Source organism: Bombus pyrosoma, linkage group LG15 (genome assembly GCF_014825855.1).
Source record: "Bombus pyrosoma isolate SC7728 linkage group LG15, ASM1482585v1, whole genome shotgun sequence".
NCBI classification, from domain to species: domain Eukaryota; kingdom Metazoa; phylum Arthropoda; class Insecta; order Hymenoptera; family Apidae; genus Bombus; species Bombus pyrosoma.
In genome coordinates, this window is record NC_057784.1 from 6,028,336 (window position 1) to 6,054,011 (window position 25,676).

General features: G+C 39.2%; 1 protein-coding gene and 1 long non-coding RNA gene across 4 annotated transcripts in view; one reads left to right on the forward strand and one right to left on the reverse strand.

Annotated features, from left to right (window-relative positions):
• The window catches only part of LOC122575557 (sonic hedgehog protein A), an 85,575-nt gene that overhangs the window by 51,884 nt on the left and 8,015 nt on the right, over window positions 1-25,676 (forward strand). For all 3 annotated transcript variants that reach the window (XM_043744634.1, XM_043744636.1, XM_043744635.1), the window contains one exon: window positions 22,875-23,136. In XM_043744634.1, the coding sequence (XP_043600569.1) occupies window positions 22,875-23,136 (262 nt within the window). The remainder of the gene's footprint in view (window positions 1-22,874; window positions 23,137-25,676) is intronic.
• On the reverse strand, window positions 23,618-24,708 carry LOC122575558. The gene is made up of 3 exons (XR_006319463.1): window positions 24,570-24,708; window positions 23,980-24,496; window positions 23,618-23,844 (listed from the first exon to the last, which is right to left on the reverse strand). It is a non-coding gene; the product is annotated as an uncharacterized LOC122575558 (long non-coding RNA).

The window sequence follows — 25,676 nt, forward strand, 5'->3', positions numbered from 1 at the left end:
AGAGACGGAGATAGATGCGAACGTGGCGAGCGTAACCGAAGTTCTGCAACGCTTTAATCTCGATCGTAATTGAATTTATGGCTAATACGCTAGCGTTAATACGGTTCCCCGAGTTCGATCGCTGGGCCGCGAGAAAGATCGACGCTCTAGACAGCTGGACCATTTCTCAAGCCGCAAGGGAGCGTTTCTTTGGACAGGGAGTTCGCTGGAATTCTATTTGCTTCGTCAGCTCGTGCGATTTCCTAAGAGGAATTTCGAAGTATTTAAGGTGTTATGCTGGAAATTGTTCAATCTGGTTTCAACGGAGATCGATTTTAGGTTTGCAAAGGTTTTCGATTGATATCGGAAGCTTTATAGATAACAGAGTTGAGACTTAGGATAATGTTGGAACGGTGTTGATATTTTAGTTCGTTAAAATAACATGTTTTCCTTTTTTTTTTTTTTCATTTTTCGAGATACTTATCTTACTTACCCGGTGTTATTTGTAATTGATTCTTTGAATGGAATTTTTAGTTGGTAAATGAGATGGTATCGTGTCATAACGCGAGTAATAAGTTGGGCCATTGGTTAGATTTTTCAAGATACGATAAATTCCAATTTATCTCGATCGTGATTTCATGATTAATGACAATTCGACCGAGACTTCTCACTCTGTATCGACGATTAATATGATATATTAGCCCTTCTATATATATCATAGCAAATTGATGTGTTTGCTTAGGCAACACAGAATCGATTTCTTTTTCTACGATAAAATTTGACGACGTAATTTAACATTTCCATGCTTGAATCTCATTTTTCCTCTCACACGAGTACAAGTGAAACCTTCAACCACAAGAGAACGGCAATAAAAATATCGTTTTCTTTGTTTAGACCTGATTAAATTAATCTAGACGAGATATTTAAATATTTCTTTATAATATGAATAGATAGCTACGTTATTTCAGGAAAAATAAAATAAAGTGTTTTAATAGCAGCAATAGTTGCTATTCGTCGCTAGATCGACGAACAAACGGTCTATTGACTCTAAATGGAAAAGGACATCGGTGATCTGATCTAAGCGATCGCGGTTTCTTTTTTCCTCGCGCAAAAATACGCAATTTATTAATTAACACAGCAGTGTTTAAAGGCTGGCATTACTGGTTGACGGACTTCTATCAACGGATTTCTTTCATCGTCATTGTACGATTGTAGTTTTCTTGCGTAACGGCAACGTACAATTATCTAATTAACATTATGTGACTCGTCGAGTGGAGTAAACGGTGGCATGTAAGTATGTTCGTACATAGCTCGAAGAAAAATGACATCAAGAATGATCATAGTCCCCCATTGTTTCAATTTTGATTTGTTTATTGGATAAAGGAATGTGAATTAACGATTATATATATATATTTTTTTATTTGTATAAAATATATTGAACAAACGACACTAATTATTATTCTTATTAAGCAAAAAGTGTTATCCCTGAAGTGAAATTACCATTTTGGAAGTTTCAAAAAATTCGTAACAAAACTTCTTACAGCCGCTATATCTACGAAATTCCCATTTTTTTACAATTTCTAAATCTTCTATAAATGTATACGGAAACTTCAAATTTTTATTCTGTCGCGAGATTTATTTCCGTTGCGTTGCGTCATAGGTTGATGCATCTAGAATCGCGTACGATCGATGGTTTCAACTCGATATTCGATGGTTAAAAACGCGCGGCGATAATACGTGACAGAATTCAAAATAACGAGCCGATTCGAAACATTCTTTATCTTAACAATCGATCGTATTGCCGGCTTCTGACGCAAACTTTCAACTAGTTCTCGTTAACAAACGTGATTAGAGTCGAGTGACTTACGGGACGAACGAAAGATCTATCGTTTGATCTCTGTTTAACGCTGTTTAACGCACAGATCGTAGGATAGATTAGAAATTCTTGCTTCCGTAAATTTTCTACCAGGGATTATGTCTTTCTGAGCTTCTATGATCGATCGCAGTGATGCGATAAATGAAAAACTTGTAGCTTTTTGTAATTTGAAAATTGTTGCGACACAGTTACAATCAAATAACAATTTTTATTGATATATAAAAATTATTATAAAAATATAAAAATCAATGAAGCATGAAATATCAAATGTTCGATACAGAGAAGTAATTTAGTACGTTATGGTATGTTTATTGAAGAATGGAGGAGGATTAGTATAGAAATTGCTCAATTTATAGGAATGTAAAGGCAGATAAGACGCGCAATATTTGTGGATTGTCTTAGGAAATATCAGGTCTCTTATCGTTTAAATTTTATGGTTTAATTTTAGAGTATTTGTAGTAACGTTTTAGCTATTTATCGTCAAATATGTACTTTACTGATATATTTATCGAGCAAAAACGAAACATCGGACGAGAAACACACGGAATACCTGTATTCATTATCTAGAAGCCACTTTCCCACGCGACTAAAATTTTTCATATAGCAGCTTTATTAAAATCCATCTACTGCATAAAATTTCCTTTATTATGGACAGAATTCGTAACACTGCTATGTAAATGTATTCAAAGTTTTAATTGAATCTCTGAACAAAGCAGCACGTATACGAAATTTGAATATAAAAGAAGTTAAAAATTGTACAATTTGAGATGTCACATCTTTCTGTTTCATCGTAACAAACAATCATATACGATATCAGGTTACATTATAACTATCTTAATTAATGATTACCGAACTTTACGACGCGTGTTCCATTTCATTTGCCATGACTATGACACAGTGCATTTCGTCGAGGTGTAACTTCTAGTCCAAAACATACTAATCTAATCCAAATATCGTTTAAAACGGTTAGATACGTCCCATTTTGACTTCTCAAAATTCCATTGGTATAAATTTCGCTTCTTATTTGCAAGAAAGTCAGGTTTAAGGAAACGAGCAAAAACGGCGCGAACGTCGATTATAAACAAAATCGGTAATTAAACTCGATCCACGTTTATTGAATCGATTAATGTTAACTAGCACGAAGCGACTGTAGGATACTTCTGATTGATTTACTGGACGCACGTCCGACTTCGGATGTAGCGTTGGAACTCGCGATTCTCGCCGCTCTCTTCTCTTCGTCAGAAATCCGAAAGAGACGAAGCTCACCGGTGTGATTCACAGTCACGTGCCTTAGAAGATCTCGACCCGTGGCCACGAAGTAATTACGGGGACGACAAGATAAATAATCGTCCGCCCACGAAGCGCATAATTCCCCTGGCAAACCATAAAACGCCATGTAATTTGTTGACCGCTGCTCCGGGAAACGCTTTCCTGCTTTCAATCTTGACTTAACGTCGAAACTTCCCTAAACTATTCATACACGTACATTTCCAAAAAATTCGCACATCGAAACCACTATCCTTTCTTAATTTCTCCATTCATATTTCCTTCCTTCAATCAATCGTGTTCGTGGCTTATATTATATAAATTATTGTTAATGAATCGATGCAAGAAAGATTATACGTTTGTCGTTGTATCAATGCCTGATTAAGATTTTGTAAGCTTTTAATTTTACAATATCTTGCGTTAAAAATTATTCAGCTCGGTTTATAAATAGAAATTTTATTCTATCATGGACATTTATGCATTTAGATAAGATTTAAACGTACGAAATTTTAGCAGCAATTTTACAGCAAGATATCTAAACTGGTCTTTATACGTAATACATACTTTCTTTGTAATACAATAGGATGAAAGAAATGTGAGAGATTTATAGAGATTTACAGCAATTTATTAAGATTTAGAAATCAACCCCCAATCTTATAAATCTAATTAATATAATTAGAAAAACATCCGCAGTGTGTTTGCAATTATCTGAGAAATTTATGGAATGTACTTAAGTTACACGTACACAAACGCTGTGATTCATGTTCTGAAGCATGATCTCTGCTATGCTTCGCAAGCAGATCACGTGTTACAGAAACCTTGACAGAGCGTGGCGTCGTAACTGACCTATTGTCATTTAACGTTATCGAACAAAGACATCGGACACTCGGTTTCTCTGAAATGTATCTTACGGGTTATCCGGAAATATCGGGAAGACGCTAGCGTTTTATTCTTCTGTTTGTCAGTTCTTTTTACTCGACGACAAGCAGCTCATTTATACCAGCGATTAATTTCTGTTTTTCGAATCAAAACGATATCACAACCGGTTATAATCACTTGTTATTGTATTTCCTCAGAACCAGATAGTATCTTGATCAGAAACGACTACGATATTTTAAGTTTGGATCTGTCGTCGCACGAATCATAGACCTAGATCACTTTCCTTTTAATACTATTCTACCAACTTTCGTATCATTATATGCATTATATCGTATTCTGTATCGCCATCAGAGCTACTCTTTCAAAATCAGACAGCTACATTTTGAAGAGAACTTTTCCAAATTATATGCAAAATTTAAAAATTGTAGAATGCTCCGTCGTCGTCCACTAAGATTTACATAATTTTTAATTCCCTGTCATCGCTTTGCGTTTATTCGCCGTCTGTTACGTTCGTCTTTCGAGCGTTAAAGAGAATAACAATTTTCAACACCGTAGATATACAATCACAAAAGCATTCTTATTTCTATTGAAAATAATTTCAAACGAACAAACTTAACTGAAGCTACAAATTAAAAAATGATGTAAATATTAGCTAAGAGCAGCTAAACGGCGGAATTAACTGTCGATTAATCCGCGTAATTAATTAGTAGCCGGTCAATTAGCCGCGTCGATGTGTTATGCTGGTCGCAAACGAGTATCACGGGATGCTTAACGTCTTAATTGCCAACGCAGATTGTTGCTCGCACGCTCGTGAACGTTGGTTGCACAGCGATCCAAAGAACACCAGCTGTGTTTAATGCAACCGTTTGCACGATAATGCAACGCATAGCGTACTAGCTAAAGAGTTAATCGGGTCGGCTGGTTAATTGAGTTTCTCGACGATTTTTCACGACGAGCTTTCGCGAGTTACGTCGTTTTCAACGCGTATAAAGCGTGAAAAGGCACACGATGCAATAAAGTAGCGACGTCTAGGATAGTTAATGCAGTCGTTCGGTCGATAGTGCGATAGTTAAATCGTTTATTGCGGTTTTATGCCACTTGGCGGAATTTAAATTCAGTTTTGATAAGGCTCGCTCGTTTGGGACTGAAGTAACGATCAATTTAGATAGCGTCTCCGTGATAAGTCTATCGAATGGTATTTCAATTTCATTTTTATCGCTATTACTCTCTCTTAATTGTTTTCTATTGTAAATAAAAATTGAAAGCTTTTAAATGGATATAAGTCGAACTCGAATTAAAAATCAGATCAAAATTCAATCAGTTACTTATCGGGCGGTAAAATAACATCCTGTTGGGTCAAGTTGAATTGATATTCTTCATTTTCGAGATGATCTCGTATTAAATCAATCCCCTTTATAAAATGATGGTAAAAGAAGAATAATTTATTTTCTCGAAGAAAAAGTTCCGAAAATAAAATAATCCCAAGCAAGGCTAAATAAAAAATTGAGACAAGAAAAGAATAAAATATACGATAAGATTTCCTAATCATCTTTAAAGGGTTGAACTTGACTGTTCAATTAAGTTGCTCGCAGGTAGAGCTTCACGGTGACAATCATCTTCAAATCAATGTCACACGTCATTCGATCGATCGATAAGCGAAATAAAAATAGAAATTGTGTAACTACTCGTCTCCATTCAAATTTTGTATACCCACAAGGACCGCATTCTATATTCGTGATCCGATCAATGGACTTTATTACGTCAGGATTCTCTTTCGCGCAAGGTCAAAGTCTCCAGTCTTTCGTTTTCATTCGTCACCTGCGAAACAAAGGTCAGTTCTATCGTATTTCGGTGCTACGCTCGAAGTTTGTTTTCTAGAAGTCGGATTTAGAATTGGCAGAATCCGTTCGACCGTTGTTTTAGAAAACAATCGGCTTTTAGCAGCGGGTTTTAGCACGATCAATCATCCAGACTATTTTCAGATCGTTGACTCGCCAGATGCGAACACGCTCCCCTTGACATTTATTTTCTATCGCTGAATGATGGATTTATCATCGTGATACACGTGTCTTTTAATCTTGATATATACGTATTTCGTTACGTTGGAAATTCCAAAATTTTGTCGAGGGAGGCGGATTTTTCATCGCTTATTCTAAGATTTTTTTGAACATTTATTATACATAAAACGTTATTTTATAAAACGCTTATTAGAAATAAAAGCTTATTAGATATAAAACGTTAAAATATTATGCGTAATTTATATTTAGAAATCTTCGATCTAACGTAACATTCGAACTAAACTTCCTTAAAAATACGATCTGTCTTCATCGTGAAAAGCTCGAAATAATTGCTGAGTAAATTATTGCTTTCGATCCACGATGTATCTTTGCGAGTTGCAAGAAAAGTCGATTTTGCTTTTATCGTCGAATGCAAGCTTCAAATAAACGAAATTTCGTACGCACCGATGTAACATGACGCGTTGTACGACACATACGACCAGACAGCGGATGTTTATGCGTCTATAAGAAGTTTTTAGAAGCGCGAAACTACATGTACACGACGCGTACAGTATACAAAAATATACGACACATCGAAAGCAAAGTACTCATTGGATATATTTAGAGGGTGCGATAAGTTTCCACGATATTTAGGTTCTATTTCTTTGGTTTTATTTTACGTTAACGAAAATGTGAATTTGCACGAACATCCGCAGTCCATGTACGAGAGCTTGACGAACAATGAAAACGACTATAGTGTAATTAACGATAATGCCGATTGGATAACGAGTAAAACACGATTATACATGCTGATTTGTACGTATTTGTAGGTTCGATTAAATCGTTTGTAGAACATTCGTGTAATTGGCCCGATTGAACTTTATCGTTTTGATTTGCATCGATAGGATCGATGTAAATGGTACGTTTCTTGTTGGCCAGTTCCGATAGACTCGATTAAATCGAGTCGATACAGGACCAGTCGATATATCAACAGGTAAAACTGTTGCTTTCACTGGAACATTGATTTCCTGCGCGTAGCAAGCTACATTGAAACGTCGCCCCGAGAAATTTGCAGCCTTGTTCCGTTATCTTCGGTTGGATCGACGTAATTTATACAAAGCATCGTAGCACGTAGATACCATTTTCTGCTAATTACAGGTATCCCGCTGTTTCTGCTTCTTTTCTTCCAGTTCTTTTCTTTTTTCTTAATCCGACCTACTGTTTGTATGTTTTCCGATAAGAGGGTGAAATATATCAACAAGTAGCTTAGTAATTATTAGGTTGGTCTATGCAGAGTTGAAGTTATCGGTGCGCGTGATTCCTCGTTTCAATTTGATGTTACACATCTCCTTAAAATATTAGAAACCTGTCTCGTATGTTAAGATGGGCATGATTGAAATAATAAAAATTCGAGACTCGAGAGTAGGGAAAGTAGTGAAAAAAAGAGAAAATGAATACATAAAAGTAGTTAAGAAAGAAAATATTTCAGTTATATGGAATAGCCAAGCGACCTCGGCTCCGCAATCCACCTGTTAAGCTTCAATTCTTCAATAATTAACGCTAAATGTACATCTTATATATATTTACTGATATATTTACTAAATAGAATTTTATACGGAAAGCTTGTTAGGATTTTCGTATGAAATTATCGCGTGGAAGACAGGGAAGATATAAACAAAAAAAGTATAGACCGCGTTGTATTTCCTTGTCGTTCGTATAATAAGTTTGACAACATCAAAGTTAAAACGTCAATCTTTGATCCAAGAACCTGAATACATTTTTCTAGAGAATTAAAAAAACGAATCGGATAGTGTATAAAAAATATAGAGTACCATTTACAAAAATATAAGATCTCGTGCAAAAAAATGTGTTGGCCTCGGGATCATGCAGTCGTTTCCACCTGCAACGTCGTTGTAGACATACGTCGAAATATCTTTCCCTTGGAACCGGACATTTCTCGTTCGATCAATTTTTTCGTATCTTCTCCCATTTTGGCAAAAACTCGATCGATCATTCAGAATGAAGGATGACAATGAATAAGTATCACGCAATCTCTTTTCGCTGGGCAAATTCATTTCAAGGGGGTGAGATTGACCCCATCGGGCAATTTCTACATTTTGCATTGTCAGTGATAAATTTTCTACCACATGATAGCTTCTAATTAAAAAAAAAAAACTATTTTCCCATCTCTTACAGCTCGCGAGTTATAACGCAAAATCGGAAAATAGCCGGCTTTTCAGAGGTGTCGTAATTTCACCTCTTCGTAAAGTGAATTTGCATGCGTAATACATCCCTCACGTGTCCGCAGAATTTCATAATTTTTCGAATGTATGGGTTCCCTTGTAAGGAATCATAAGGCAGAGAAGAAAAAGAAAAGAAAGAAAGTAAGGGTGACATAATTTGGGTATGCGAGGGCACGTGACGACGCTGTGTCACGTGTCTTTGGGACGTCGCGTCTCATCGGTTCGACGATTAAAAGCTCGTTAGGTCGGCCGCGCACCAGGCATTCCTTGCGGTGCGGTGTCCGCGAGAGATTTAAGGCCCGTTCACAGAGTAGATCCCCAAAGGGTCTGCACTGGACGCGGAGGAAGGCGAGAGATAGGATCAGGCTTCTACATCCTACAGGATCGTGGTGAGGCAGCCTCTCACAGGCCAGCATACGGTATCTAATCTGGCCACTTTTGGAGCCGCGGGTAGCCGTGTTTTGGCCGGGGATCGTGTTAAGGGGATTTACATTCATTTCGATCCTAATAACCCGATCCGTCGGATCCCGATTTGGAACACGATATCCGTCCACTCCGTGTATACGTATACCCACGGTTTTCCTTTTCTCTCTGCTCCCTCTCTTTTTCTTCTTTCGCCTTCGTCTCTCTCCTAATCCTCTTCGAGAAGAGCATGCTCCTTCTCTCGATCTCTCTTTCGTTCGTTTTTCATGGACCGCGAGATACGCGACGAGATTCTTGAGTTAAGGACATTTCGGTGGATCTGTGGTAACAGTGTGTGAATTTTATACAGTGTGTGCATTATATTTCTTCCTTTTTTTCTTTCTTTTTTCAAATTTATAGCAAGTAATTACAAATAAAGGTCACGTGGAACTCTATATTTTTTGATTTTTTTTTCTTTTTTTGGTTTTAATGTCACTTTATGATTAAACAGAAGAATTTTAACGACGTACACGAAAATGGAAACCTGTTTGGTCCGAAGATATAAATCTTGTAAAAGTAGCTGATATATCGACGAAGTTTTGTGCAAGCCAAACGTATAATTACCAAGACAAATATTTATTACCGCTTTTTGCATCCTTCCAGCGAGATGAGAAAATACACATTCACCTGCAAAACTAAATGAAATGGCGGTTTTAATAAAGAATAAAGTGCGTTGGGTTTTAATACTGTTTCTTGGAAAACAAGATAGAAATTGTGAAGGTGTCAAAGGTTAAAAAGCGGTGCCACAATAAAATTCATTAACCTCAAATTCTAAACTTCTCGGATAAAGAAGAGACAAGTCACACTCCTGAAATAAATCAACCTTCACAACCGCGTCCATTCATCACGAAACAGGAAACCACCGGACGATTCACCCAGAGCCGTTCAAAAAGATATCTCGCCCGTCCTCCTTCGCTCAAAACACGCGTCATTCTTTCGACACAATAAGGCGACACAATTACTCAACGAAACAATCACACTAACCAGACGAGACTAACCCAGTCAACCGAGTAACCCTGCCTGCCCATAAAACTCGGATGTACACGTTTCAACAGCTTTCTCCATTGAAAAAGCGAGGGAAGCCGAGAAAAAAAGTCGGCTTTTAAATAACTCTCACGGGCCAGGTGAAAGGCGTAGGACGTTTCGTGTCCTTAACTTAAAAGCTCGTCGTGTCTACTGCCGCTAAAAGGTCTTGAGAGTATCCGGACACTTGCTTCTCTTCGATGGAATGTAATTCGATCAAAAATTTATTAAGGGGGGAAATTTGCAATTATTTTTTTCGTTGTCATTGTCGCAGCTACTGTTTTGTTAAGTATGTAATTATTTTAGAGTTATTACACTATTTTATAGCTATTTTATTTGCTCTGTTTTATGCTTAATATTGCCTAGAGTATTTTTAATTGTTACTTGATCCAACATTAGTCGTTCCGTTGATCTTATGTGAAACTTTTTGGAATTTTACATTCGCACCGGCGAATCGCTCTTCTCTTTGATCAGATCTTGCGAAAATAATCCGTTTTAGGCATCGAGTAAATGAAAATAAATTAAAAATAACTTTGCTTCCATGAACGTTACTTAATTAATTTGCGATTAAACCTACGCTCGTCGAAACGATAAAATTCACGTTTAATAAACATTCCAGTTACGGTTTACGAGTCGATTCATCGATATTTTAACAAACTTTTATGATAGGAAGAATAATTGATCATCTGGATATATCTGACCTTTGCTCCGCACAACGCCGTTACGTGTGTCAATAATATCACCGGCTTTCTTCGCCGGAATGCGAAAGATGTGTTCCGCCTTTAATGGTCTTCTTGTGTTCTCTTGTTTCGAGTTTATTGCTTTGCTGGACGTTTCTTCCGTGTTCTGTTTGGAATAGAATATTCCAGCATCGAGTAGTTATTCTCTGGAAGTGTATTCTACTTGACGGCAATTTCTCGACGTTCAGTCCTTTTGTTTCGCTTCTTTCCACTTCCAGCATTTTAGGTGACGGTGAAAGTATTTCGAGGATGCACACACACTCGAGGAACGAAGTGTAAAAGCCTTCTCTCTCCTCTTCTTCGCGCGAGTGGCCGAGTGACGAGTGGAACGTTGGAGACGTTTTTAGAATGCTTCACGTAATTGGAGGGTTTCGTTGACAATTAATGGACTCGATAAATAGAATAACCGCTACCGTAAATAGCCGTGTTAATGCATTTACAGAGTACGGATTGTTTGGAATTTCGAAATAGTATCTCGTCTTGGTTATTTGAAGAACATATAGAACGTGGAATTAGGTGCGAATCGCCTAGACAGAACGCCACTCGAGACTGTAACCCAACACGTCGTGCCTTGTCCAGCTTTATTATTGATTTATTATTCATTTATTATCGTTATACGGCTTACCATACGTGCGTCGATTAGAACGATAAATAATTACGACGCTGTTGTACGCTACAATTAATTGACAATTATTTGAAACAGCAGGCAATTTATTTTCGAGAATCTACCGCAAAGAACAGTCAGAAGCTTCGTGAGAAATTTAGAAACACTGCGTCGGTAATTGCCGTTTCTCTGCATTTCAATTTGCCAGCTTCATCGGTATGGTTTTCGACCGATCCCTGTGATACCTATCAAGAGAAACATCTTCGAGCCGAATAAAAAAGGATACCGCGTAGGGAGAGGGTGGTGCAAGAAGCGACGCCTAATGCGAGAAATAAATGAAAAGGAAGACGGAGGAAGGAGGAAGGAGCTGAGAAGATTGAGTGACGAGTCAGTGGACGCGACGAGGCGTGCACCGATCGCGCGGTTCGAGGCTTCATCACCCGCGGTCGCGTTCGTCGTAGTTCCTGTCGACGACGGGCGTGATGTGGCCTCAGGGCGAAAACAACACGCCCCTCTTCACCCTCTCTTTCTCTCTCTCTTCTTTTTCTACTTCCACGTAGACTTCGGAAGAGTTCAGAGTCTCTGTCTTTCTTCGTATAGTACGCGGTCGATCGTCCCGAACGCGGTGACTCTAACTCGAGCGAACGGTAATCCGTTCCCACAGACAAAAGGGCCTCGCGGCCCGTCGACTTCGATCTTCTTTCCACCACCTCGACTGGTCCGTGCCCGTGATCGTGTCTACCGTGCAGGTATGTAATAAGGATGTAACCCGAGCTGACCGGGACAACGAGTACCACGGTCCGCGATCGGTTCCACGGGACAGGTTCGAGGCAACTTGGATCGCGTACGATCTTTCGATCCACCAAGCCGCTTCCAGGAAAAACGCTCCTCGGACTAGGCTAGAAATTAGAGAGACGATGGTGTTGGAAAAGGCTTTGGGGTGGCTGAGAAGTTAGGGTAGTTGAGGAAGTGGGGTGATTGGGAAGGTAGAGCGGTGTCTACCTTAGGGTGGTAACTTAAAGTGTTAGTTCGTTAGACGTTTATGCTATTTCTGAAAATGCAAAATTGCACGTGACATGCGATGATACGTAATATGTATATAGTGTGATTGGTTATAGAGTACCGTTAAAATAATTAGTCAGTAAATGAGTTTTTGGTATCGACTGGAGAAATTTGCTGAGCGGTGAACAACGTCTGTTGGGAGTTTAGACTTTTTGCGAACTTTCATCCCGACTACTGTGCAAAAGTGTGTTCGATCCGTTACAGTCGTTGTAACTTTGGTGATAATCCACTGCAATCACGTGTTATTGCTTCCATCGTAGTAACTATCGCAACGCAAGAGGAAGAATAATTTGTGGGTAGAACTCACGAATTCTTGAAATGAAATTTCTCATTTATTATTTTTCTCCAAATAATTTATTTATTCAGGTATCCGCTATGTGGAAAGGAGGTGGTGGCTGTAATCCTTTTGACGATTTCATATTCATATGATTTCCTCTAATTTTAATCAGATGATTGTTGTAGTTATACGCGATAGCTAAAAATCTTCTCGTGATATTCTTCTTGTTCAATTTTTGATCAGCCGTCGATAGGTCGGTATTGTTTATTTATATTGCCCCATCAAATTGGATCTTCTGAAAAACATCTCACACGTACCAGCCTCGTAACTAATAATTAATAATTAATAATTGGTACTTCTCTGACTTTGAGAAAATATTCATCAGCTAAGAGCAGCCTAACCATATCCCCACACAACATGTTCGCCATAAGAATGCTGACATTGACATCGATCGATTTGGAACGCGTCGGAAGTTCAAAGTTCTTCTCGTTAGGAATCTGCCATGAATTATTTATTCGCTGATCAATCGATGGTCCGGCGTTACGTCCAATCTTCCACGATTGTGTAGCCGTGCAGGTATGCAACAAGGATGTAACCTAAGCCAGGAGGACGTCGACGAGATTCGAGACTGTCCACGAGTCTCGAAAATTCCATACGGAGATCGAAGTTCGCATTCTGTAGGCTTCCAGGAAGTATGGTCGCCTCGTTGTCCGAAATTTAATTCGAATTTGCCGCCAGTGACCGCAAAAATTGTTGTGATCGATCGAGATCATAGCTACGGGCATCTTACGCGGCCATAAACGAAGATACGAAGGAATTTACCGGCTTAAAGTTGAAGAGCTTAGTTCATCGAGCAACTTGTAAACAGTAGAACGAAAGAAGCTATCGATTTATAGTCGGATTTTTCAGTTTCCGGAAAGAAAGAAAGTTGAAGTTTATGGTTCATCGGGAAGCAAGAAATTATCTATTCAAATTCAAAATTTCCAATTCACCAAGCGATCTGTACACGAATTAATGAAACAGAACTTTCGACTCGAAGTCCAAATTCTCGATTCGCCGAAGAAATTCTAAAGGAAGAACTTGTTAACGCAAACGCGAAATTCTTCCTTTACCAAGCAATCTCTGGACGAATTCGTAAAAGGAACTATCGACTCAAAGTCGAAATTCTTAATTTACCGCGTAAGAAAACAGAAGAAACAATCGATAGAAAGTGGAAGTTGTCGGTTATTTGCCGTTCGATGCTTGTTGAAGGACTGGTAATCGTGCGCAGCCGAGGTGGAAAGAGCCGAGAGGGTGGCGGGATGAAGATGAAGAAGCGTGAGATAGGTCGTCCAGGAGCGAAGGCTCTTGCTCTTCACCTGGTACCATCTAGAGAGCTCGACAAACACTTGACAGAGCTCGCGCGAGTCTTCTTCAAAACACGGGCCCCATTGTTGCCGTGTCATCTCTTTGGGGCCTGGGCCATTGTCCTCCAACGCGTGCATTACCAATCGTTCAGATCGATCAACCTCGTGTCTGCCATGTTTGATTCAACATTTAAAACCGTCTATTTAAAAATAAGGAGACAAAAGAAACCGACAGTGAAGATATTGCTATTGGCATACTATCAGAAGATATATCAGTGATTGTAATTGAAGAGCACATTGACATGATAAGGCTACTGTTGATATAGTTGAACAGGAGAAAGCAAGCAGTTAGTTATAAAGATAAAAAAAGATAAGAAGAAAAGAGTTTATAAAGTATAATAAGATAGCAGAATTTTACAAAACGGATTTATATGCAATAATAGCAATGAATGTAGTATGTATCACAGAGTCTGATGACTGTTATCCACGTAATAAAACATTGTTAGCACAAAAGCTAGTAGAATTCATAGCGTTATCAATGCTAAACTTTCTTTCATCCGCTACCAGATATGTACGCGCGATATTCAACTCCAGAAGCAAATACAAAGGGAGATTTAGAAATAGGCGACGGGTTAAAAGTATATGAAATTTTGAAATTATTTTGTCCTAGGAAAAATGTAACTCGTCGTTTTTTATTCCTGACGTGTGAAATTATTCGAACGACGTCTATACCATCCAACTCTTGCTTCTCTTCCGTACCAAAATTGAACCAGAAATTCTATACGGAACCCCTACTTGTCTTTTACGATATCAAAGCGAACTAAAAACCCTCTGGTATTCGTGAAGAACGATCGAAAGAGAGACATGGCGTAAAATCTGCTCGGCAAAATCTTCAGGAAGCAAGAGAGTGTGGAGGTGAGGAGGGAGGAAGAGAAGAAGAAAATGACGTTTTACGCTCGAGTCGGCGTTTCTGAGTAGCGGCGTGAGGGAGGGGGGTGGGGTCGTTTAAAGCCCCATAAAAGAATCATCCGGGACATCTCACTGTCTGAGAATTCGAATTCCCGATGATCAGCGAACCGATAAAGGAGCGCTCTTGGCCGAGCTTGGAGAGACGAAGTCGGAGGTGTCGAGGGATCCGTTTCCAGCGAAGCGGAAGTGACTTCCTGACCGGAGATCAGCTGACGCCTGGGCGGTTCGTCTCTAGTGAATGGAATATCGAGAGCAAAGAGTAGAAGAAGCAGACTGTGGCCGCTACTCTCTCTTTTTTCGGGGCCTCGAATCATGCTGTGAAGAGAGCTTTGGAAGAAGAGGTGGAGGAGGTGACGAACGAAACGCCGCCTGGTGGGGAGGACCACGAAAAGAAATCGACCACGAGAGGACCAAGAGACTGGGAGAGATGGGAACGTAAGCGGGAGAGAAGAGCGGAACGTGTACGAGGCACTGAAACAAGAAGAACGGAATAAAAGGTTGGTCTGGACACGAAGGTGAAGCTGAGAAACGGGCCTGGAGGTGGAGAAGGACTGGAGAAGAGAACCGGCGGGGGCGGGGCCCAGAGTCTGGATACTGAGATGGAGCCGAGTTCACCATCTTCGTTCATCTCGGGACCCAACCCCCTTTTCAGACCCAAACCTGGCCCATCTTTTCCCTTCTCTTCTCTCTACCCTTCGTTCGTTCACTATCTATGTTCTTCTTCGTCTTCTTTATTCTTTGCGCCTTTCCTTGACCTTCTCACCTCTGCTTCCAGCGATTCCGAGGAATGGCAGGAAAGAAGATTCGAGCAAGGAATCTTAAGAAATGAATGCGAATTGTCGAAGCGAAAAGCGACTCAGGCCACTGCGATTTTCAGCTCGACATTTAACGCTAAAAACATTAGCAACGTTTCTCTTAAGTACTTGTCTTTCTTTCAAACTTCTAAAATCCACGAATAATAATTTTCGAACTCGTCAATGGGTCGTTCAATTTCCTACAAATTCTTGCGAATCGTCCATTTGCTGCAGAAACGATACATTAAGAAAAGACGCCGATTTCGACATATCCTTACACTCGCCGGCAAAATATCAACCAATCAATTTCTCTTCGCGTATTTCTTTATAATTCCATAAGAAGTGTCAACAGTGTCAGAAACGATTTACTTAATTCTTCGATAGTCAAAATGACCAAATAAAGGGGGACACTTTGATTTATTCTGTCGAATGAAAACGATGCTTGAAACACGTCACGATATCTAATAACGTATCTGATGCCAAGCCATAAAAAGTAATAAAGAGCTCCTCGAAGAGCAGTATAAAACGGTGGTATGAAACGGAGCAGACAGTAAATTCATAATTCGCCGATAAAAACTTGGCGTATACGGAATTAAAATTTTTCTCCGGCTGACGACGTAGTAAAATATCACTGATATAACCAAGCGATATCTCTTCCCTGTCCAATCTCACGAGAACCATCGTACAAATGAAAAGTAAAAGCTAAAGTAAGAATCTAACGCGAATGACGCTGTTCGGAAATACGGAATTGAAATTGCTTGGCTAACTCGAGTTGGTTAGCCACGTAGCAGCTGGTCGTAGAATTAACACGGCCGCTTGGTCGTACGAGATAAGATACGATGCATGTAAACCAGGTGTAAGTGATAGACGCTCGATAATTAACGGGTATCGAGGTGAGAGATGAGGCAGAGATAGGTTGCTCGAGCTGGAAGACATTATCCCTGTCGTATCCATCATCCACCGAAAACTGGTTTGCTTTTTGTCTTTTATTCGCCTTTCGTAACGTTCTTCCACTCGCTAGTCGTTCGAGTTTCTTCTTCTTCTTCTTCTTCTTCTTCTTTTTCTTCCTCTCCTTGGCGGTGTGGAAAATTTTCGCGTAAACCTGTCGGCGGCCGTGTTTCACGCGTCGTCGACGATCGGATTGTAATATCGTGAGGTGTGTCACGCGCGCATCGCCGTCGAGGAGGAGCTACGCGTCGATACGCGTCCATTCACGCTCCGCTGATTTTTCAGGCTTCGAGACAAGTTGCTCTGCACTTTCACTAACCTTTCGCAAACCAATTTCGGCGAGATCGTGTTTCGTCTGGCGACGCGCAGACGCCTGGATACCTTGGTTTCTATTTTATTGTCTAATCTCACATCGAAATGGTCGAAACTTCTATTTTGATACAACTCGCGTTATTTAACTTTCCAACGAACAAACTATGTAACAAGAAGGAAATAAAAGAAGCATGACACCGATAATAAAGCGATAAGTGGCCGTCGACTACAAATATTAGAACATGTGATAATATTCGACGCAGATTGAACGTGTTTCGCTGCTTTTATTTTCCAGTTACTTTATTACAAATCAGGTCGTTTCGTTCGCGTAATACGTGTCTTATGTAAAACGCCAAATGCTACTTTTCAATAATAATCGATAAACAACAACTATTACGCGTAACCACCGTGATTACGGAGAACCAAGCCGGTTACGTTTTGACTTGCAGTTTCGTCGTTAACATATCGCCTTTAAAAAATAAGCGACAATCCCAATATCTTTGAATAGCGTGTACCTGATCGAGGATCAAATGCAAATGAAACTTCGAAAGAGTACTAAGATGACTAATAACCAATAAGAGCACGAGGGAAGATCAAAAGGAGAAAAACAGAAGGGGCATAGAAGCGGCAAGAGAAACGAGTGGGAGGATGGAGAAAGAGGACGAAGAAGGGAGGAAGGAAGAGCGAAAAAGTAGAAGGAGGTGATAGAAAATACAAAAGGTGGCCGGGAAGAATGGTGAAGAGGCCGAGAAATGTACCGGCCGTGGTGCACCATAGGGTGCCTTGTTCACCCAGCGGGGAACCCCCTGAGCCCCTCCCAGACTTTACATCTATTTACAAACATTTTGGCAGACCGGAGATAGAATGAAACGGAGAATGGTAGAGAATGCACGCGGTCGGCCAAAGCCGAGAATGTCGGCCCTTATGAAAATCCATTTCGGCTGAAAAATGGCCTGGTCCGTAATCCATTAGGGGCACAAGGGCAGAAGGGAGTCAGACACGGGGGTGAAGAGGAGGTTTAAAAAAATAAAAGGAAAAAGGAAGGAAGGGAGAGAAAGAATAGCGATCACAAAGAGCGTGCGCGAAATATTCCACGAAACGAATCGTGATTCTTGACTCGGGTCAATGATCGAAAATACGATTAAAGTATTTTTAATTAACACGCCGTTGATACGATTTTTCGTAGCCTCGTCTGAACGAAAGAGGACTTTCCGATGTTCGTTGTTTAATCGCGTAACTTTGACGCTTGTTCGGCTTTTCCTTCTTATTTCTATATATACATATCTGTTTTAATATTTTTCGTATTATAATTTCGTATAAACAGTCTTAGAGACAACAGTAGTTTTGAAGCTACTCTGCTTAATCTTTAGAAGTTAACGTCGAAAAAAGACACATTTAGACATGTTATCGGAAAGGAAATTCCACTCTTAGTACATTTTCTTTGGATTAAAAATCAATAAAGAAGTCAAAGAAACGTAGTTATTTCAATATTCAATGTTATTCGAAAGATAGGAAAGTTACCGTTTGCAGGAATTGCAAATAACACCGTAAGAGCGTTTATTATGGGGTACGGTAGTATCAAAATAAGTATTCATATGGGAGAAATTGAATTCGCGATAGCGTGCCGGGATTAAAATAAAAATTTAATAGCAACATATAAATTGTCACAAATCCTAATATTATGCAGTATCCACACAGTAAATTACCAGACAAAACAGACGCGTAAAATATTTCCATGCGAGCCCGAGCATTGACTCTTTTACTCTTTCTCAAGTCTAATGTTTCCCTGTCTATTTGACAATGTGCTCTAACATAGTACACACTGTTGGCCGTGCAAATTATTAACGTCCGTTCAAACACGCGCTTTCTTCGGAAGCGATAAATCATCGGTATGAAAACACATTGTGTTTGCCCTGTGCACTTCTTCGTTGTGTAAATTTGCGCGGGTTCCACTACGAGCAACTTCGTTCCATACGCGGATTCAATGGAAATCGTGGATAACTATGGGAACAAAGGTAATTTTCGAAACTTGGGCCGCGCCCTCGAAACGGCGATTCACGGTGACAGATCGCACCCATGAGTATTCGATAACAATGGGCTTCCCCTTGTGCCGATTATCCCGCGATGAGTGCGCGATTATTCGGAGACGCATTTTATTGCAACATGTGGCCAATCATTTTGTTCGATCTCTTGGTGAGCGGAAAAATAAAACGGAGAAATTTAAAAGAATTATAAAAGTAATTCAAAGTTACGATTATGAAAAATATTTCAGAGGGTGAATGTACTTATCGATTCGTGAAATGTCAAGTTCAGTTACTTTTACGGTTATATTTAATCTGATACATTTTCTCGTTCGGTTAAAGCCGGAATTTTCTATCGAATGATGTCCTCAGATATTTGTAATTGTAATAATACATTCTTTGATGAAAATCTGATATTCATGTTATATGGACAATACTTTATGTAAGAAATTTTACCTTAGGGAATAATAATTTATTGTACATAATATAACTAGGCATTATAAAATTTATATAAGCATTCAGTATTTATTTTTTAGTAATTTTTTTAAGTATTCTTTTACATAAACAATCTACTTATTTACATATTATAATATTTAGGCACGACATGTTTTGTTCGACTCCTCTAACATATCCTGAGAAAGGGTGAGACAAACCATCAGATATAGTATTACAAGTTTCACATCTTAAACATCGTCATACACAATTCCTAAATTTTTAATTGCTATTTACCATAAAAAGTGGAAAGCGTATATCTTTTATCTCCAATATCACAAAAGCAAGAATTCCGTGAGACATTTTATTACGCTGTAAAGAGCCATAAACCCCGTGTATTCGTGAATTTGCAAGTTTTAATTAAAAACATTAAAACTTTGTAATTTTAAATTCGATTAAAATTTCAATGCAAAATTATCTTCACGCCTCTCTATATGCAATTCTATTCTATTCTATTTTACGCTATTCTGACGCCAGGAAACCAACAATCCTTTGTCATTTTATTGCACTGTAAAGAGTTAATATCGCTGATATTCGTGAATTTACAAAATTTATTTTCCAAATTAAAATCTTTTCAATTTTAGATTCCATTAAAACTTCAGTACAAAACCCTCCAGCCCTTCTCACCTTCGCACACAATAACCCGACATCCGATATCTATTCTATTCTGACGCCAGAAATTTTATTACATTATCGAAGTTCCAACTGCAAACTAAAGTTCCGATCCCGAAGCAAAAGTTTAGCCATTAGAATTTCAATGCAGAACCCTGGAAATCCTTCTCGTCGTCGCACATACTCCACCCTACGTGTGCCAAAATTCGTGTGGAAATGCATGCGACGCCAGTTGCATCGGAACTCAAGTCGTGCCATTGAAACGATGGTTTAAGAAGGCGCGAGAGGCGGCCGACAATACCCGGTTCGACAGCGGGGCACGAAAACGAGACGGACCTTACAATACCGCGAATTTGCAGCTCTCCTTGCGGCAATTAGCCCCTATTGAGCGGTGCACGACAGCTCGAGGGACCGGTCCCGCCTTCTTCTTCGTTTCGTGCTGCTCGACCTCCCTTTTCCTCCCCTTTTTCGTCTCGCGGGTGAAAAGCGGGCTCGTTGCTCTCGCGGCACGGTGTCACGGCCACGTGCACGCGATCGCCACAAGCGAATCGCACGCCCATCGGCTGTCGGATGAATTTCAATTAAGCGGCACACACGCGGTCCGCCTCTCTCAATGAAACGGAGCTGCACGCCTGGTGCCGTGCCAAGCGTCGCGCCAAACATGTCACGAGATATCGTGCACTGGCTCAATAGCTATCCTTAAATCCTTTTCTCCGTGGCGGAACCGATTCAATGAGAAGAATTCTTTCGTTGCTCTCGGTTAATGATCTTTGCGTGGGGACAGTTTGACGCAGGATTTTCAAGTTTCGATGTATATAGCAAGGGAGAGGACTGTTCGAGATTCAACGTGGTAAAATTCAGAAGCTCGAACTTTGTACCGCGCGAACAGTATGTTGTCAGCGGATTTTTACAGATACAAATTCATATTTGTGTTAGACAAGACGTGGAATCCAGCCAGAGATTTGTTTCTTTGTGTATTACATACATTATAAATTTCTCATAGATGAATAAAGATCCGTAAAGATTACGTGTCTGACTTGTCGCATATTGTGAGATATTAGTTTTTAGTTAATAGTGGAAGAATTAGAAAATATTGAATACTTTAGGTACAGTAGGAAATAATATGGATAAAGTGACTAAGAGTCTACAGCAATCGTAGAATTGAAATCAGTTTCCCTCGAGTCTTACAAGCTTCTCAAATTTCCCACAAGTGCACGAACCTCTGCGCTCTAATTCTTAATTAAACTACTCGCAGGAACTATCGACTTGTTTATGTCGTAGAAGAAACCAAAAATAATACCTGTAGTTGTCTATCAAGATTATTAAATTAAACAACAATTTTCTCGAATTCCCGTAGCTTGCCAGATGTCTCATAAATGCATAAACTTCTACACTTAATTAATCTACTCGCCACAGCCATGAATAATTGACTTATGTGCAATTTACATGTGAAATAAACTAGACACAAGCCTCGTGGTTGCCTACGAGAATTGTTAAATTAAACAAGATTTACTCGGATCCCCCATAGCTTCCTAAATTTCTCATAAACGCATAAATTTATACACCCTAACTTTTGATTAATGTACTCTCTGCAAGCCACGGATAACTTACTTATATCACACAATAAACCGAAAACAGCCCCAGTAGTTGGCTACGTGAATTAAACAGGGTTTACCGAAATCTCCATGGTTTCCCATGGACCTAAAGTCACTGGTATCCTCGAGCACACTTTCTCGCGCGTTCTATCGACCATCAATGCTTCTCCTCCTGTCATTCAGGTATACAACCATAATGCAGAAAGCATAGAGAAGGATGTCTTCTGCTCTTAAGTCGCAAACGAGAGGAAAAAGCGGAGAAGAATAAAAAAAGGAGAAGAGGATCGCCGTGACTGAATGATCCTCGATACCGATCGTATTTATACTCCTGTTTGCCTGCTAATTCGCCACGGACACGACCCTTAAAATCCTGGTGTCCGGCCAACACACGTATTCGTTTCCCGTCCCACACTCGTTCCAGGGGCTGTTCGTTTACCTGGCCGAGCGGTTGCACGCGGCGCGACGCCTTTTTCCGCGTGCATCCGCGTGAAATCGCGTAAATCCTCGTCCAGACGCGCCTGTAAGGAAAATCGCGTTAAGCGGAACTGTGAAGGAAAAACTAGCTCGAAAGGAGGGTCCAATGTGGTTCACTGTGTGCGAAGATGAAAAGAGGAGAAAAAGGCTGTTGTTTGCGTTTCACGGATGGAAGACGAAGTCGAGGGATTGGTCTCGCGCGAGAGGGTGCCTTAAATATGAGACAGGTCCAGAGGATTTTCAGAGTCATTGGTTTTCTCTGTAATTTTGACGGGAAATTTAACCGCGATGAGGAAAAGAAATTATTCTACGGTTGTGTTAACATATTAGATTGTCCCTAAAGTTTCTTTCGTTTTATAAGTAAACAATAGACGCACAACATTTTTTGTTTTATATTCTTTTTATTGAATTATGTATGATACGTTTCGTTCTATTGAAACAGACCCAAACTTTTTGGACGACCTAATATTATGAACCTGAAATCCATCTTTAATAAATTATTGATGATGGAAGTAACAAACGATAGATATACGGATTCTATTATTCATAGAAATATTCAAATTCTATTATTAATAATAGAGATTAACGATATTTCTTATGCTTTTGCAAGCAATAATATAGTAGAATTCTGGATTTATTCAATTTGTGTTGGATTTCTAGAAAGGATTAGGTTCGTGGAAAAATAAGCGCATTTCTCGTATAGTTAGTTAATAACTTGTTAAGCGTAACTTGTAAAACGTAGAAGAGCATTTCTTCTTCATTTTTGTTGCGTCGAATATCTTTAAATTATTTTTGATTTGTTGGCATTCTCATTGTCCTAATGCCATCATTCCACAGTTATGGTTGAATTACTAAATGTTGCAAATTATCAATCGAGTAACCCGAGGATGCGTTTTGTTACAGAGGTGTAAGGAGAAGCTGAACACCCTGGCTATCTCGGTAATGAACCAGTGGCCGGGAGTGAAGTTAAGGGTGACAGAGGGTTGGGACGAGGAGGGAAAACACGCGACGGATTCGCTGCATTACGAGGGACGTGCCGTCGACGTGACGACGAGTGATCGGGATCGCTCGAAATACGGAATGCTGGCGAGGCTGGCTGTTGAAGCTGGTTTCGACTGGGTCTACTACGAGTCTAGGTCCCACATTCACTGTTCTGTCAAGTCTGGTTAGTATTCTTTATTCATTATTTTCTGTAATTAGATGGTCTCGTTAACTAAATCATTTTTCTGCCGGAAAAATTACTTCAAACATAAAATTAATTAATCAGATCTATTATAAAGAAAGTTCTTTCCTCTTCTTTTTTCTTTTTCTTTTACCTTAAATGTAGGATAATTTCTAGAATTTAATGTACCGAATTTTTGCATACACGTCTCAAATTTAGATATTTTAAAAGTACTTTAGATTTCATGTAATTTTTAGAGAAATGAACTACTTGAAAAAAAAAAAAAAAAAAAATTGGAACTACATTCTAAATTTGTAATATTTATAATATTTTAGAAACGCCATTGCTGAATTTCCATTAACTTTTAAAGAAATAAATGGCGTTTGAAAAACGTTTTTCACGTTGAAATATCCTAAGTATTTTAAATGTAGGCATTTATCGATAAGAATGAAGAGGAAGTTATTGATCGATAAAAGCAACCTGCCGAGAAGCTGCAGTCGACGCTCTCGTGTAATTTGTCCTTACGCTCCTTTAATTCGGCGGCTTCGATTAAGTTCCGCGTAAATTTCAATTACCCGGGGCAAAAACGATTTGCCTTGTCAGAACCATCGGTGCAACAACGTTGCGCAAGTCGGTCGATAGTCTCTTGCATTCTATTTCCACGTTTCGACCAGGGAATATTAGATCTTTTAATATCGTTATATTATCTTGCTAGAAAGAAATTTAGAAAAACTTAAGAATCAATGGAAGTTATATAAACATTTTTAAATACAATATTTAATATTCTTGTTATAATATTCAGTAGATGAAACAAATTTTTACTCGAGTTATGTTTCTTTGAATTACCTTTGTAAATGAGTAATATTAAATTGCAGATATCGATGACACGGTGTTACTCTTCAACATATTTTTCGAGAAACGATGCAACAAAAATTTATTCGCTGGTTCGAACAGATCTAGATTTATCTATAGATGCCCGATAAATCGTATTATCGCTATCAATCAACATTCCAGTGGAGACACGCGTTTGGATGTTCCGCCTTGTCACGGTCACTTCATTCGTCACACCGAAATAACGTTGGCGAGCCAATGTTCGAGTCACCTAACCATGTTATACGTTTGTAATCGTTTCCGGCACCTAATTTCTCCTGAAATCTGTTTAAATCACGCGCGCAGTTTACAATCCTCCAGATATCACCGTGTTTTATGGAATAAATGAACGAACGATCTTCGGCCGTGGATCAACGATCGTGGAACCGTTTAGTAATTAATTTCTAGAAGCCTGAAAGCTTGCAGTTTACGATGCGAAGTATTATTTCTACGATTGCGCAATTTTGAATTGGAGATAAGAAGAGAGAATTACCTGCGGACAAACAGATTTGTTAAAAATGTATAAACAAATATTTATAGGTTAAGAAATATCACAAGATAATGACAACAGAATACACCGTGAATCCTTTTCGATAATCGATGGCTATTTCAGTGAATTGTGGTATCAAATCCGTTATACGAAGAAATTATAAACAATTCGTCGTGTGTACGATGATATTTTATCTTTACTTTGATCGATGCTTGGTTGGTTTATTTACGGAAGAGCACCACTGCTACAAGAAAATCTACTTGCTGCGCCATTTGCCTCTCCGCCAAGAGGTAGTTATCTGTTTTACCGACTTGTATAGATCTTCAGGGTATTGTAGAAAATGATCGCACTCGGTGAAAGAAGTTATTCTACGAGGATAGAGGCAGTGAAATATATCTTGTATGCCAAGACCTATCTATCGAGGATAACAAAGAGTAACGCGACAATTCTTCCACGTGTTTCACAGTCTTATTCATGCAGCATATACATAATATATATTTTGTCAAGTTTAAACTGTATTTAAATATACTCTTTAAACTCTAAACCATGATTGCCTCACGGAATTAGAAATTAAAAATAGTCGATCGAAATTCTAATTGAGCGCGATTCCATATAATATCGATTCTTTAGAATATTCGTGTTACAGAATATTCTATTCTATATGAATTAAATTCCATAAGGAATTATATTTCTACTCGATTCTATTTATTTATCTGCATAAATCCACAAATCGTGAAAAGACGCGACTGAATGAAAAGACACAAGATAGAAATAGAAGAACAAGAAGAGAAACCGATAGTTCGAAGCTCCAGGAAAGAGTTAAATAAATAAAGATCTAACACAAGCGAAAATTCGACGTACAATGGCACAGTTACGCTCACCTTTCCAGAAAATGTTAGTACTTTAAGCTTCCCCTTGAAACTCGCCTTATTCAACGCACACGTATGCAAAAGTTGACGTTGGCAAAACGAATGGCAAAAGAAAACGACGCGGAGGATGATGGTAATTGTGCGCTCGACTGACGAAAAACGACTAGTTTCCATGGATAAGCCCGTGATCGAAAGGCGAAGAACCAGAGGTACGGCCTGCGTCGTCTTCTGTTACTTGAAGCAACCATAACAGTTAAAAGAAAGGGGACAATACAGGATGATCGATTTCTCGCGTCTTGTGAACGCAGCATAAG